Consider the following 13,331-nt stretch of genomic DNA (forward strand, 5'->3'; position numbering starts at 1 on the left):
TTAGTAATTCCATTTCACTGTTGATCTTGACACGAGCTGCAGTGTCCCAAAAAGGCAGATATGTCTTGAACTGTCCTTAGATTGTTGTTGCACAAACACCTCTGATAACAAGGCTCAGTATTTTCTAGGTGGTCTGGAAAATACTGGGTTCATGCTCCTGTTTCCATTACAATTGTGCCTTTAACTTCCTATTGATTGCATTGTAGGTTTTGGACTTTACAGCCTGATGTAGAGTTCTGTCAAATCTCTCCCTCTGTATATACGCATGCACACACATTTAACAGTTTGGAAAAATTATTTTTGTTGAACTAGAGCTCACAGACTCACTATTGACCTGCTTTTGGGGAGCTGTAGTATACAGCCCTTGGTGGTGCAGTAGGTTTAACCGCTGAGCTGCTGAACTTCCTGTCAAAAGGTTGCCGGTTTGAATCCTGGGAGTGGGGTGAGCATCTATTGTTAGCCCCAGCTTCTGCCAACCTAGCAGTTCGAAAACATGCAAATCTGAGTAGATCAATAGGTACCGCTCCGGCGGGAAGGTAACAGCACTCCATGCAGTCATGCCAGCCACATGACCTTGGAGGTGTCTACAGACAACGCCGGCTCTTTGGCTTAGGAATGGAGATGAGCACCACCTCTTAGAGTTGGACACGACTAGACTTAATGTCAAGGGGAAACCTTTACCTTTACCTAGTATAAATCGTTTTCAAGCTCTGACTATATTTAGCGTTCAATTGACTTCAGTTCTGGTGAGTCTTTAGTGGCGAATACATCCCTCTTCAGGAGATGTATCACCGTTTGTCATATGTTCTGCAGTTGATGGTGGTTGGTGATAGAAGGGTTAATGTGAATATTAGTTCTAGAGGGTTTGGTAATCTGTAATGGCAGTTCATGGGTGAAAGCAATTAGGGGTGGAGGTGTGCAGGAGATGGGTTGTAGCTGGGTGTTACTGGATTTAAGGAGCTAACCTTGAGACTGATCTTTGGGAGAAAAGTATCTGTTGTATTTTGGTGGTGGATGTTGCTGGTTTTTCCCCCAGGTCTGTTGGATTTTTTGGTATCCTGACCTGTCTCCTGGAACCTTGAACCTTTGGACTGGCTTTTGACTACAGTATAGACTTTTGATCCCTGGACTTTGTTTATTGAACTCTTGGCATTTGACCACTGGACTGGACCCTTTTGACTACGGAGTTGTTTTTGCTATCAGTTTTTGTTTATTCTGTGGCTGGGTGCTATCTTTATGTTTTATGTTTTGGTCTATTAGAAAAGACAGCAATAATAATAATAATAATCATAATCATCATCATTGTCATCATCATCTTTATTTATATCCCGCCACCATCTCCTCGATGGGGACTCGGAGCGGCTTACATGGGGCCAAGCCCGGACAACATATTACAGCAATAAAATCAAAACATAAACAACAAACAATGACAACATCAAAGTACATTAATAATAAGAATAAAAAAGCAGTCTTAAAATAACATTCAAATAAACACAATCACAATACGGTAGAGCCCTGGCAACGTGACACCATTCATGCCCTGATGGGGTCCATTGCTGTCAATAGCCAGCAAAAGTGGAAAAGAGAAAAAAAAACAAACATGGCATCCAGCCCTTGTGAGTGATACCTCCTGAGCTGTTCCTCTTTGCCTATTAGTACTTCATTTGGCTCCTTGGCAGCAGCTACGAATACCTAACAGCTTTCCCTTATGCATTAGACAAATCTACCCACCTTCAACCTCCATTACCTATAAAACATACAATTTATTCAAGTGCTTTCTTTTATTCATTGTATGTATAATTAACCTTTGCAGCGTGTAAAACCTTCTGTGCCTCTTGAAGTATTAATGAAGAGGGAATGTGGGTTTTCTTCGTCTTCTTTTTTTGGAGGAAGCCAACATCTAATACTATTTCTGGGAATGCGGAGAATATTGATAGTGCTTGTGTGTCTATATATAGAGGCTTGCATATGAGCAGCCTGTTTCGCGTAGAGGCCAATTCACACTTCTCACACTGAGTTTGGCATCTGCCAGAGGGAACGCCAGCAAACGCGAATAGGAGGTGCATGTCTGTAACCATGAAGTGGACACATGCAAGGGAGCTGGGGCCCCTATCCCCCTCCTTGTCCTCATGTACCCCTTTGTTGTGTCTGGGTGATATTGAGAGAGCTTTTCATTTTTTCAGCAAGAAGATGGCATTCTGTGTAATTACCAGTTTTTGTCTCCAGCAGTAGCATACCCATTATACTAAGTGCACAGTCATAATGTGGGTATTTATCCTGACTGGTGCACCTTTTTCCCTTCTGGAAAAATGTTTTGCATTTTGTACATAGCCCCTCTTAAATGTTATTGGGGGAAAGGGTGGATTCTGAAATCAGTAACCTACGCTGTACAAACATATAAAGGAAGAATGTGGCATCTTTGAGATTAGCTGGGAAAAAGAAATATCTCACATAAACTTTCATATCTCACATAAGCTTCATTCCACTGTATGAGATCACAAAGTAAAGCTTAATGAACAAACATATGGCAATAGGTGTAGACTGGGTTGATGGAGCGATGATTGGGCATTGCCACAGCAATATAGTACGTTAGTGTATGATGACAGAGTGGCACATTTGGACTTGGTGATGGTAATGAAGGAATAGTTAAACGATAAGGTGGAAGTCAGGTTTTACATAATAAGCTGAGATGAGCAGATAAATATATGATACTGGAGAAAAAAGGCTATAGTGTACTGAAATGAATATAGGGCTGGTTCAGTGTTGTCAAGAGATTGTGGTGGCACAGTGGGTTAAACTGCTAAGCTGCAAAACTCGCTGACCAGAAGGTCAGCAGTTCGAATCCGTGAGATAGGGTGAGCTCCTGTTGTTAGCCCCAGCTTCTTCCAACCTAGCAAATGTGAGTAGGTCAATAGGTACCGCTTTGCGGGAAGGTAATGGTACTCCATGCAGTCATGCCAGCCACCTTGGAGGCATCTACAGACAACGCTGGCTCTTTGCCATAGAAACGGGGTTGGACTTGACTAGACTTACTGTCAGGAGGAAACCTTTACCTTTACCTTTACAGTGATGCAATAAAGCACACTTGAGAACTCTACTGGGATGTCAACCAGAGTTTTGATATTTCAGAAACCATTGTTCTCCATGATCACCTCCCACCTCTGGAACTCCCTCCCTAATGACCCCAATGGCACCTCCTTACTCTCTTTTAAGAAACAACTTAGATTTGTTTAGATTTGGGTGGCTTTGGTGTTTGTTTTTTGTTAGCATCTTACGGCATTGAATGTTTGTCGCTCCTGTTGTAACTGCTCTGAGTCCCCACAGGGAGATAGGGCGGGATATAAATAAAATTTGCTATTATTGTTGTTATTTTTTACTGTCTGTTCAAACTACGATAGATATCACACCCACCGATTTATCCATCCACAACTTGAAAATATCTAAACTAATTCCAAAAGGTAAACCTTGATTTTGCCATTTCATATGAGGAACACTATTGTAATATGCCATTGCATATAATGAGACATGTGCATTCATAGATTTTGGTATCCACAAAGGAATTTTGGAACCATACCCAAATGGAGACCAAAGAGCTCACTGTACAGATTTGATTATCATTGCTGATTGCATCAGTGATTAATTGTTTTAATGTTTAACAAAGAGGGGAAAGAATTTACATTTGTTGTTTATTCGTTCAGTCGCTTCCGACTCTTCGTGACCTCATGGACCAGCCCACGCCAGAGCTCCCTGTTCACTATCACCACCCCCAGCTCCTTCAGAGTCAAGCCAGTCACTTCAAGGATACCATCCATCCATCTTGCCCTTGGTCAGCCCCTCTTCCTTTTTACTTCCTTTCCCCCCAGCATCATTGTCTTCTCTAAGCTTTCCTTTCTTCTCATGACGTGGCCGAAGTACTTCATCTTTGCCTCTAATATCCTTCCCTCCAACGAGCAGTCAGGCTTTATTTCCTGAAGTATGGACTGCTTGGATCTTCTCGCGGTCCAAGGCACCAACAGATAATAGTAGAGATTCTTTATATTTAAGGAGGAATCCTATCAGAAAAGTACACCCTGTTTATAAATGGAATCCTATATACATAGCTTACCTGAAAAACATGAAAAACAACAGATGACTTCCTCCCTGTAAGTAAAATTTGATTGGACCGAAGTAGTAAAGATGGGGTAACTGTGCCTCTGACTTTTTGCTGTTTCTACTTAAGATATAAACACTGTCATGTCTGTCTTTTCCCACCACTTGTGATGTGAATGGAAGGGCCAGTGGATTATTATGCTGAAGAATTATTTTGGGGTGGAAATTACGGTACAAGAAAGCTCTGTGTGCTCTTGTTTTGTGTTACCAAGGGGAATGGTGATCGGTGGGCTGAATTTGCTTGCTTTGGAAGGTACAACATAAACCATAACATTTGCTTTAAACTGAAGGGTTCCCACTATGGGATGAATTAATAAGTATCATTCAAAAAGTATTAGAACGGAGACCCTCGATATTTTTCATTTTCTCGGCGTCTTACTAATGGTGCCTGCCCTTAAGTTAAACAATGCTTATACATTTAACTAGCCTGCACAGATTCAGTTCTGAGAAAGAGTGGAATTCCATTTACTTATTCATCTCTCGTTGGCTGCTTCAGGAGAAGTGGTGTTTTTATCTTTTGGAACACTCTGGATGATTTTTAATATTTTTGTGTGAATTCCAGAGTACTTGAAGCTGAGTTCAGACAGCTCTGGGCACCTCACAGGGAAAAATGAGTGTTGCTGGATTGGAAGAAAGGAAAAACAGCACATAGGAGATCTGTAAAATGGAGGAACCAGTGATGCAGATTTCTGGTGGCAGAGAATGCGGATGATGAGGAAAAAATGATAGATTTCCTCATGTATGAACACCTGAAGAGGTTATTATTTGATGCAGGCACAAAGCTTTTAATGGGGCTGTTTTTGGCCAGGTATTGGCATATGTCCCACCATTAGTGTTCAGTGGTACCCCTTAGGACTTGTTCATGTCCTTCTTGGCTTGTATAAAGGAAAGCAGGATGTTTGTGTATGTGGGAAGGCTACTTTCCTGACTAGCAAGTTTCTTCACTAATCCCAGGGGGCTGAAGATGTTATCTTCCATGTCCTTCTCCACCTGTTTCTCTCCATTTTTGCATGGCAGCAGTATCTATATCTTGTAGCTATTATAACTTCAACCCAAGACATTCAGAAGGGATTTTGGTGCCATTCCCTTCCCTGCAGTCTCCTTGTTGTTAAATATGATGCAGTTGAGTTTGATGACATTTAGTGATCATTAAACAGGGAATTTATGGCACCTACTTAAAGCCAGAGATATTTCATGTTGCTCCCAGGTGTACACTCACTACTTAATTCAGTCAAATGCCTCTGAATCCAAATATGGTATAAAACCACTTCATGGCTCTGAAACTAATAAAAGATTTCTGCATGAAAGACATTAAAAGAGCCCAAATAAGCACAAAGCATATCTGGGATGAAATCCTAAAATTATACTAAGGTAGAGGGAAACGTTTTCCCCTGACATTAAGTCCAGTTGTGTCTGACTCTTGGGGTGGTGGTGGTGGTGGTCATCTCCATTTCTAAGTTGAAGAACTGGCATTGCCTGTAGGTCACCTCCAAGGTCATGTGGCTGGCATGACTGCATGGAGCACTGTTATCTTTCCACCAAGGTGGTACCTATTGATCTACTCACATTTACATGTTTTTGAACTCCTAGGTTGGCAGAAGCTGGGGCTAATAGTGGGAGCACACATTGCTCCCCGGATTTGAACCTGCGACCTTTCGGTCAGCAACTTCAGCAGCTCAGCAGTTTAACCCACTGCGTCATCAGGGGGTCCTAAATCTCTGGTAGTAGCATTTCCAGGTTAGAAGCAACTAGATCTTGAGATTGCAGGGCCCAAATCCTGAGAACTTAGAAACAGTCCCTGGTGATATTTCTGAGTGGGAAGAGAAAGCGAATATATGCAAACCTCTTGGGAGAGTCTACAACAGGGGTCCTTAAACTAAGGCCCAAGTGCCGGATATGGCCTTCCAAGGTCATTTACCTGGCCCTCGCTCAGGGTCAACCTAAGTCTGAAACAACTTGAAAGCAAACAACAACAACAACAACAACAATCCTATCTCATCAGCCAAAAGCAGATCCACACTTACCATTGAAATACTAAGTTTATATTTGTTAAAATTATTCATTTTAAATTTTAATTATTGTATTGTTTTAAAGTGTTTTTTGCACTACAAATAAGATATGTGCAGTCTGCATAGGAATTCATTCATGTTTTTGTCAAATTATAATCTGGCCCTCCAACAGTTTGAGGGGGTGTGAACTGGCCCTCTGTTTAAAAAGTTTGAGGACCCCTGGTCTACAACAATGTATGTACACACAGACTTTTCAAGGCACCACTTTCACCCTGAGATTCCTCCCACTGTTTCTGAGAACTCAACTGGAATAATTCTGTGTCCAGTTCAGGGCACCAACATTCAAGAAGGATACTGTCCACAAAAGACCAATCAAAGTGGCCAAAGGTCTAGAAGCCAAGGCCTCTGAGGAGTGGTTTAGAAAGTGGGATATGTTTCGCTTGGAGAAAAGAAGACTGAGAAGGAACATGATGGTCATGTTTACATATTTGAAAGGAGGTTACTTTAAGGACCGGGCAAGCTTATTTTCTGCTGCATCAGAGATCAGGACAGAGAGCAATGAATTTGAACTGCAGGAAAAGAGATTCCATCTAAACATTAGGAAGAATTTCCTGACAGTAACTAAGCCTGGAGAATGTTGCCCCTGCTCCCAGGGATATGCAGCTGAAGGCTGCCTGTGCAGCTCAGATGCTGATATGCCAGAGTTTTGTGTTTAGAACAGTGGTTCCAAACCTGTGGTCAGTGGACCACCAGTAGTCCAGAAGAACTAAAATATGGTCTGTGGCATCGCAATTATTACACCGTTGCAACAAGAGTCTTTTATATTGCCGAGGCTTCTTAAATATGGTTTTCTGTGGGTGAGCAGATGGCAACTACTGAATGGCATGTGTTCTGTATCAGAAACTAGAGTTGATGTGGTCTATCATATGCAATTTTCTGAATCAGCACCCTAAATAACCAAACCAAATCTAAAGTTGACCAAAATCTGATTTGTAACCCTTTTGGTACTAATGTTGGAGAGTGGTCCCTGGTCAAAGTGGTCTCTGGTCAAAAAAGAAAAGAAAAGAAAAGAAAAGAAAAAGGTTGGGAACCACTGATCCAGAAGCTCTCTAGCTGTTCTTGTACAACCAATTGGGCTGAAAAGAAGCTGTTGTTGCTTAGACAAGAGAAGAAACTTCAGCTGTTAAGGGCTAAAGGATGTACAGTATGCCTGTAGTTAATAGCTGGGGAAGGATGGAACTGGAATTGCACCCAGCTCCCTTTCTGCACCTGTCACAAAGGAGTTGCAGAAGAAGGTACAGAATACTCACGTATCCTTGCATAACTAGGAGTTGTATGAGAGCCAGCATAGTCTTTTGGTTTGAATGTTGAACTATGAAGACCAGGGTTTGATTTCCTGCTCAGCCATGGAAGCCCACTGGATGACCTTGAGTGCGTTATTTATTTATTTATTTATTTATTTATTTATTTATTTATAGTATTTATATTCCACCCTTCTGACCCTGCAGGGGACTCAGTGCAGATTACAGTGCACATATACATGACAAACATTCAATGCCATAGATACATAACATATATCCTGACTTTTAGGAAACAGGTGAAGACGTGGTTATGGAGACAGGCTTTTGATGAGTGAGACAACACCCTAAGACATGGATGGAAGATGATGTATAATTGTTTTTTAGTATGACGACTGACCACTGTAGTTTTGGATATATTTGTTGTTTTAATGTGTTATTGTAATATGAACTATGATGTTTTTACCGATTGTATGTGTTTTTATGGTTGGAAACTGGTCTGAGTCCCTCAAAAGAGGTGAGAAGGTCGGTATATAAAACTCTGAAATAAATAAATAATAATAAATAAATATATAGACAAAACAGAGGCAATTTAAGGTTCATGAGGGTGTGTTTGAATTCTGGCCACTGGGGGAGCTGTTGCTTCACTGTCCACTTGTGATACCAATGTTGTACTTCCTCATTCTTTTGCCTGCTGCTGGAGATATTTATGGTATCGTAAATTAGTTATGTAAATTAGCCTCCCCACATAAGCGGTACCTAAATTTCCTACTTGACAGATGCAACTGTCTTTCAAGCTGCAACAGTTGACAGCAAGCTAGACAAATGGTCAGGAGCTTACTCCAACCCAGGCTAGCTTCGAACTCATGACCTTTCAGTCAGTGGTGATGCGGCTGACTCCTAGCCAACTGCGCCACAACCTGGTCCTGAGAGTTGCATCTCTCAGGACCAGAAACCCTATGAGAGATAAGTCAGAAATTACAGGCAGGCCAAGAAACAAGAAGACATGGGGATCATCACAATATCCTCCTTGTCTACTTCTCCAGTTTGAAACTGGGGGCACCATACAGACCTTGTAGTCGTTGAAATTTTTACTGTTGTCAAGTTGCAGGGTTAGTGCTGAAGCAGAGAGAGGAAATGTCTCGCCTATGGAGAGTGCTATTATGTTCATGTCCTACTTATGAATGGGTTACTCTTTTGGGTCTAATGACCCAGCTTAGCTTTCAATGGCCAACTTGCTGTGTTGACGTCAGAAGTAAAATTTGAATTAGTGCCTCACCTTCTCTGAACTCTTTCCCAGCCATATGAATGATTGGCATGTAAAAAAAAAACCTCTTCTAAAGTGAATTCCTTCATCTCCTTTGAAGGTCAAGTGTTTGCATGTTCTCTTGCATCTCCTGCCCTGCATGCCAACCATTTTGCAGTGTTCTGCCAATTAATGATGCTTTTTGAAAACACACAAATCAAATTGGCTTTGTCTTCCCTCCTCCTCCTCACACTCTCCTTAGTTAAGATGGCAAATCTTAGATTAGGCTGTGGCTTTTCTTCTCTGTTAGATGTCTATAAGCTAGATTTCAAGCCTTATCTTCTTGTTGCTAGGCAACACCACCATCCTGTTTGTGAGAGGTCCGTCCAGTGAATAGATGGGAACCACCTGGTGCTTGCCTGTGAAGGTATGCATCGCCTACCAATCTGCATAAGCAGTTGATGGAGGAAGAGAGTGAGTCTTCCAAGATTTCCTTCATGCCATTTGCATCTCTGTTTGTGCAGGTTTGCAATCCTAATGAGGCCAGAGATATAGTCCCGATAATTATTTGATCCCAGTGAAAAGAAAATTGAAATGTTGACCCTAATTGCATCCAAGTAGCAATATGCCTTCTTGATCTCATGAAAAAGTTAAAACAGTCTCCAGAGATTCATTGCACATCCTATTTGGCTACTGTGATAGGCGTGTCCCTGGCAAACTGGGAGGATAGTAGAACAAAACAATACAACATTGTATTGTCAAAGGCTTTCATGGCCATAATCACTGGGTTGTTGTAGGTTTTTCGGGTTCACAATCTCTGAAGATGCTTGCCATAGATGCAGGCGAAATGTCAGGAGAGAATGCCTCTAGAACATGGCCATATAGCCCGAAAAAAACTACAACAACCCAATACAACATTGTATTTTTGAAGGCTTTCATGACCGGAATCCCTGGGTTGTTGTAGCTTTTTCGGGCTGTATGGCCATGTTCTAGAAGCATTCTCTCCTGACGTTTCGCCTGCATCTATGGCAAGCATCCTCAGAGGTTGTGAGATCTGTTGGAAACTAGGAAAATTGGCCAGTCACCTCTCAACAAAATCACCTAGCTAATCAACTTTCAACAAAAGATTCCCCAAGGCACTAACAAGCCACACCTAAAAACTGCCAGGCTAATCAAGGTTGCCAATTGAAACATTCACACCTAGTTCCGACATACAGGATTTCTTTCTCCCACCTTGGACATTCCAACTTTTCCTAGTTTCCAACAGACCTCACAACATCTGAGGATGCCTGCCCTAGATGCAGGTGAAACGTTAGGAAAGAATGCTTCTGGAACATGGTCATACAGCCCAAAAAAACCTACAACAATCCAATACAACATTGGCCACGTCTGAAGAAAATAGGTCCTTTGGTCTTTTATCTATAGAGAATTTGTAGAGTCCCTCTCTCTGATCAATCTGATGACCCTACTCTTGGTTCAAAATGCTAAAATTACTATATAGAAGCCCATTCCCAGAGGGAGAACATAGATAAAGGTAAAGTTTTTCCACTGACATTAAGTCCAGTTGTGTCCAATTTTGGGGTTTTGTGCTCATCTCCATTTCTAAGCTGAAGAGCAGGTGTTGCCTGTAAACACCTCCAAGGTCATGTGGCCGGCATAACTGCATGGAGCGCTGTTACCTTCCCGCTGGAGCGGTATCTATTGATCTACTCACATTTGCATGTTTTCAAACTGCTAGGTTGGCAGAAGCTGGGGCTAACATTAGGAGCTCACATCAACCTCTGGATTTGAACCTGCGACCTTTTGATCAGCAAGTTCAGCAGCTCAGTGGGTTAACCCAATGTGCCACTGTGGGCTCCAAGGAGAATATAATCCTACAAAAGATTTGGTCCCTTCCACTATATTATGCGTCAGAATCCGAGGATGGAGAATTGTACAAGTTGATTTCCTTGGTTTGTTCAGGCCCAGACTTTTGCTGGAACAAAGTCTTAAGTGCCCATTCAGCTAATGTAGAGAGCCAGGACAAGATATAGGGATCTAAATCTGTGCTAATTGTTGGGGTATTGATGGGACTGGATCCAGTCTGAGGACTAAGCACTAGAATTCCTTGTCAAAATTGCAAAGGACTATTGGTTACCCTCCCTTGTGCTTCAGTTTTTTGAGACACAAAAACCCTGGATTGTTCTGTTCACCTCTAAAGAGAACCGGAATCGAAACTGCGCTTCTCTTTAACTGTAATGTCACTTGCTGAGCTCTTGTTTGTGGCACAGAGAAAAGAAGAATGGTGCATTGTGAACCATACTGTTGAGGTTTTAGGGGTGTTCAGTGGCGTGTGCAAGCGTTGCTTTGTTTCCTAAGCCCAGCGGTTTTAGCGGTTATTTTTCACCTGCTTCAGTGACATGTTTCTGAAAATATTGGCAGGGCTCTGTCAGTGTGCGCAGGTATAATTGAAACTTGTTTTCTCCAAGGAATCACTTGGCTGTGTGGTTTATTTGTTTACTGACATTGACAGAGATCTTAATGGCTTTTTAAACCCAATTTGTGCATCGCTGAATATCCTCCAAAGAGGAAGATCTGATTAAATTTATCGGGGGAACGAAGCCTCCTCTCTGCAGGAACTTTGGCGTCGACAAGGAAGCCTGCACCTGAGTAAAGCTTGTTGGGTTCAACGCTTCATGCAGCGACTGCATATTGATGGTTGCTTGTTTACTAATCTCTGTTATATTGGGAAGGTGCAAAGTTTGTGGATAATTGTCTTTTCTTACCATGGGCTTATTTCTTATTTTTTAAAATGAGAATTTCACACCTGAACCCAATTTAATCACTCTATCCTTTTGTGTTTGGAAAGCTCTCATTGCTTTCTGATTTGTGAACACTTTAATGAATAGGTGTTACGTTCCAGGACCAGCCACGATAAGTGAAAATCCGTGAAGTAGGGACGCTCTATGTGTGTGTGTATGTATATGTATATGTGTGTGTGCATACGATGCATGTGCAGAACAAGTACCGCAAAAACCCATGAAAAAGCGAGTTCGCAAAAAGCGAACCGCAAAATAGCAAGAGAACACTGTATTGATTCCAGTTCAGCCCTATCGCTCCCCCATCTATCTTCTTTTGCTGAAAAAAAAATGCTTTTTGGCTGGTAAACTTATAAAAATAGCATTTTGGGACTGTATTGAGGTGTCCCAAACACCCAAATGGTCACATCCCCTGAATAGCAAAAGAGATGTCAGGTCAAAATGGTGGCTCAGGTGGGTTCCTATGCCTGCTCCACAATTCTGGGGCCAAACATTTGAGAGCATGGCCCATCAAGATGTGACACTTACCCGTTTCCTGGTTTAAACAGAGAGGTTTTGGAAATGGTTGATTTTAAAACTTGCCTTTCAGTTGATCTTTGTGTGATAGGAACCCACAAGAGTAACTGCTTTTGGTCGGGCATTTGGACAATGTGGCCGGACCAGTGGATTTGATGACGGAGGACCATCGCTTCAATGTTGGTGGTGTTTGCTTCTTCCAGCACGCTGACATTTGTCTGCCTGACTTCCCAAAAGATTTGTAGGATTTTTCAGAGGCATCACTGATGGAGTTGTTCCAGGAGTTGCATGTGACGTCTGTAGACAGTCCATGTTTCGCAGGCATATAGCAGGGTTGGGAGAACAATAGCTTTATAAACAAACACTTTGGTATCCCTACCGATGTCCCAGTCCTCAAACACTCTCTGCTTCATCCGGAAAAATTCTGTACTTGCAGAACTGAGGCGGTGTTGTATTTCAGTATTAATGCTGACTTTTGTGGAGAGGTGGCTGCCAAGGTAGCAGAAATGGTCAACATTTTGTAGTGTTACACCATGAAGCTGTATTTCTGGCATTGGAAGGGGGTTATCTATTCCTTAGCCCCAGCCAAAGTACTTCAGAGAAATGGTCATCCAATCACTGTTTAAAGACCTGCAGTGGTGGAGAGTCCACAACTCTTTGCTGCCCACTTTCAGTGCCAAACCACAAACAGTTTTTGTTTGGTAGAAACAAAACTCCATCATAATGATGAGGAGTGTACACAAGGTTCTGCTGTAATATTGATTAGATTTCTCCTTCTTGCTTTGCAGTGCCCACAACAAGAGTCCTTGCGACTGGTGGGGCATCAGACAATGAAGCAATCTTACAAGTAAGTGTAACTTACTGCATTTGGGATCATGGTGTTTTTGGGGGTCTAATAATATGCGATTCTCCCAAGGTCATTTAGTAGGTTTCCATGGCAAAGGGAGGAAATCAAATCCTAGTCTCTAGAATGATAGCCCAGCACTCAAACCATTATGTAATGCTTGCTCTCCTTCATACACAAACAGTTTATAGAAATCTATCCATTGTTATGCAAATGTGGTGCTCCCACCCAAAAAGCATGCTTTTTGCACTAAAATCCCTACTTATGTTTCTGTGCAAAATAATTTCCCAAAATAGGATGTCTGAGTATGATGTAAGATGTCTGAATATGAGGAGAAAAGTGAGGAAAGTTTTTGACTGAGCAAAAACTTATTTTCCTGAGCAAGTTTCTTGAGTGCTAGGAATGCTTTTTCATCCAGAATGTAAATAACACTGAATATTCTTTCCATTTGCAACCCAGGCACATTAGTAG

At 41.8% G+C, this 13,331-nt stretch overlaps 1 protein-coding gene across 2 annotated transcripts in view; it reads left to right on the forward strand.

Moving 5' to 3' along the window:
- Window positions 1-13,331, forward strand: part of XYLB (xylulokinase) — a 124,763-nt gene that overhangs the window by 82,487 nt on the left and 28,945 nt on the right. For both annotated transcript variants that reach the window (XR_010910205.1, XM_060782619.2), the window contains exon 16: window positions 12,805-12,863. Coding sequence is in view for 1 of the 2 variants with exons in the window: in XM_060782619.2 (XP_060638602.2) it covers window positions 12,805-12,863 (59 nt within the window). In the remaining variant the exon portion in view is untranslated. The remainder of the gene's footprint in view (window positions 1-12,804; window positions 12,864-13,331) is intronic.

Source organism: Anolis sagrei, chromosome 6 (genome assembly GCF_037176765.1).
Source record: "Anolis sagrei isolate rAnoSag1 chromosome 6, rAnoSag1.mat, whole genome shotgun sequence".
Taxonomy (NCBI): Eukaryota; Metazoa; Chordata; class Lepidosauria; order Squamata; family Dactyloidae; genus Anolis; species Anolis sagrei.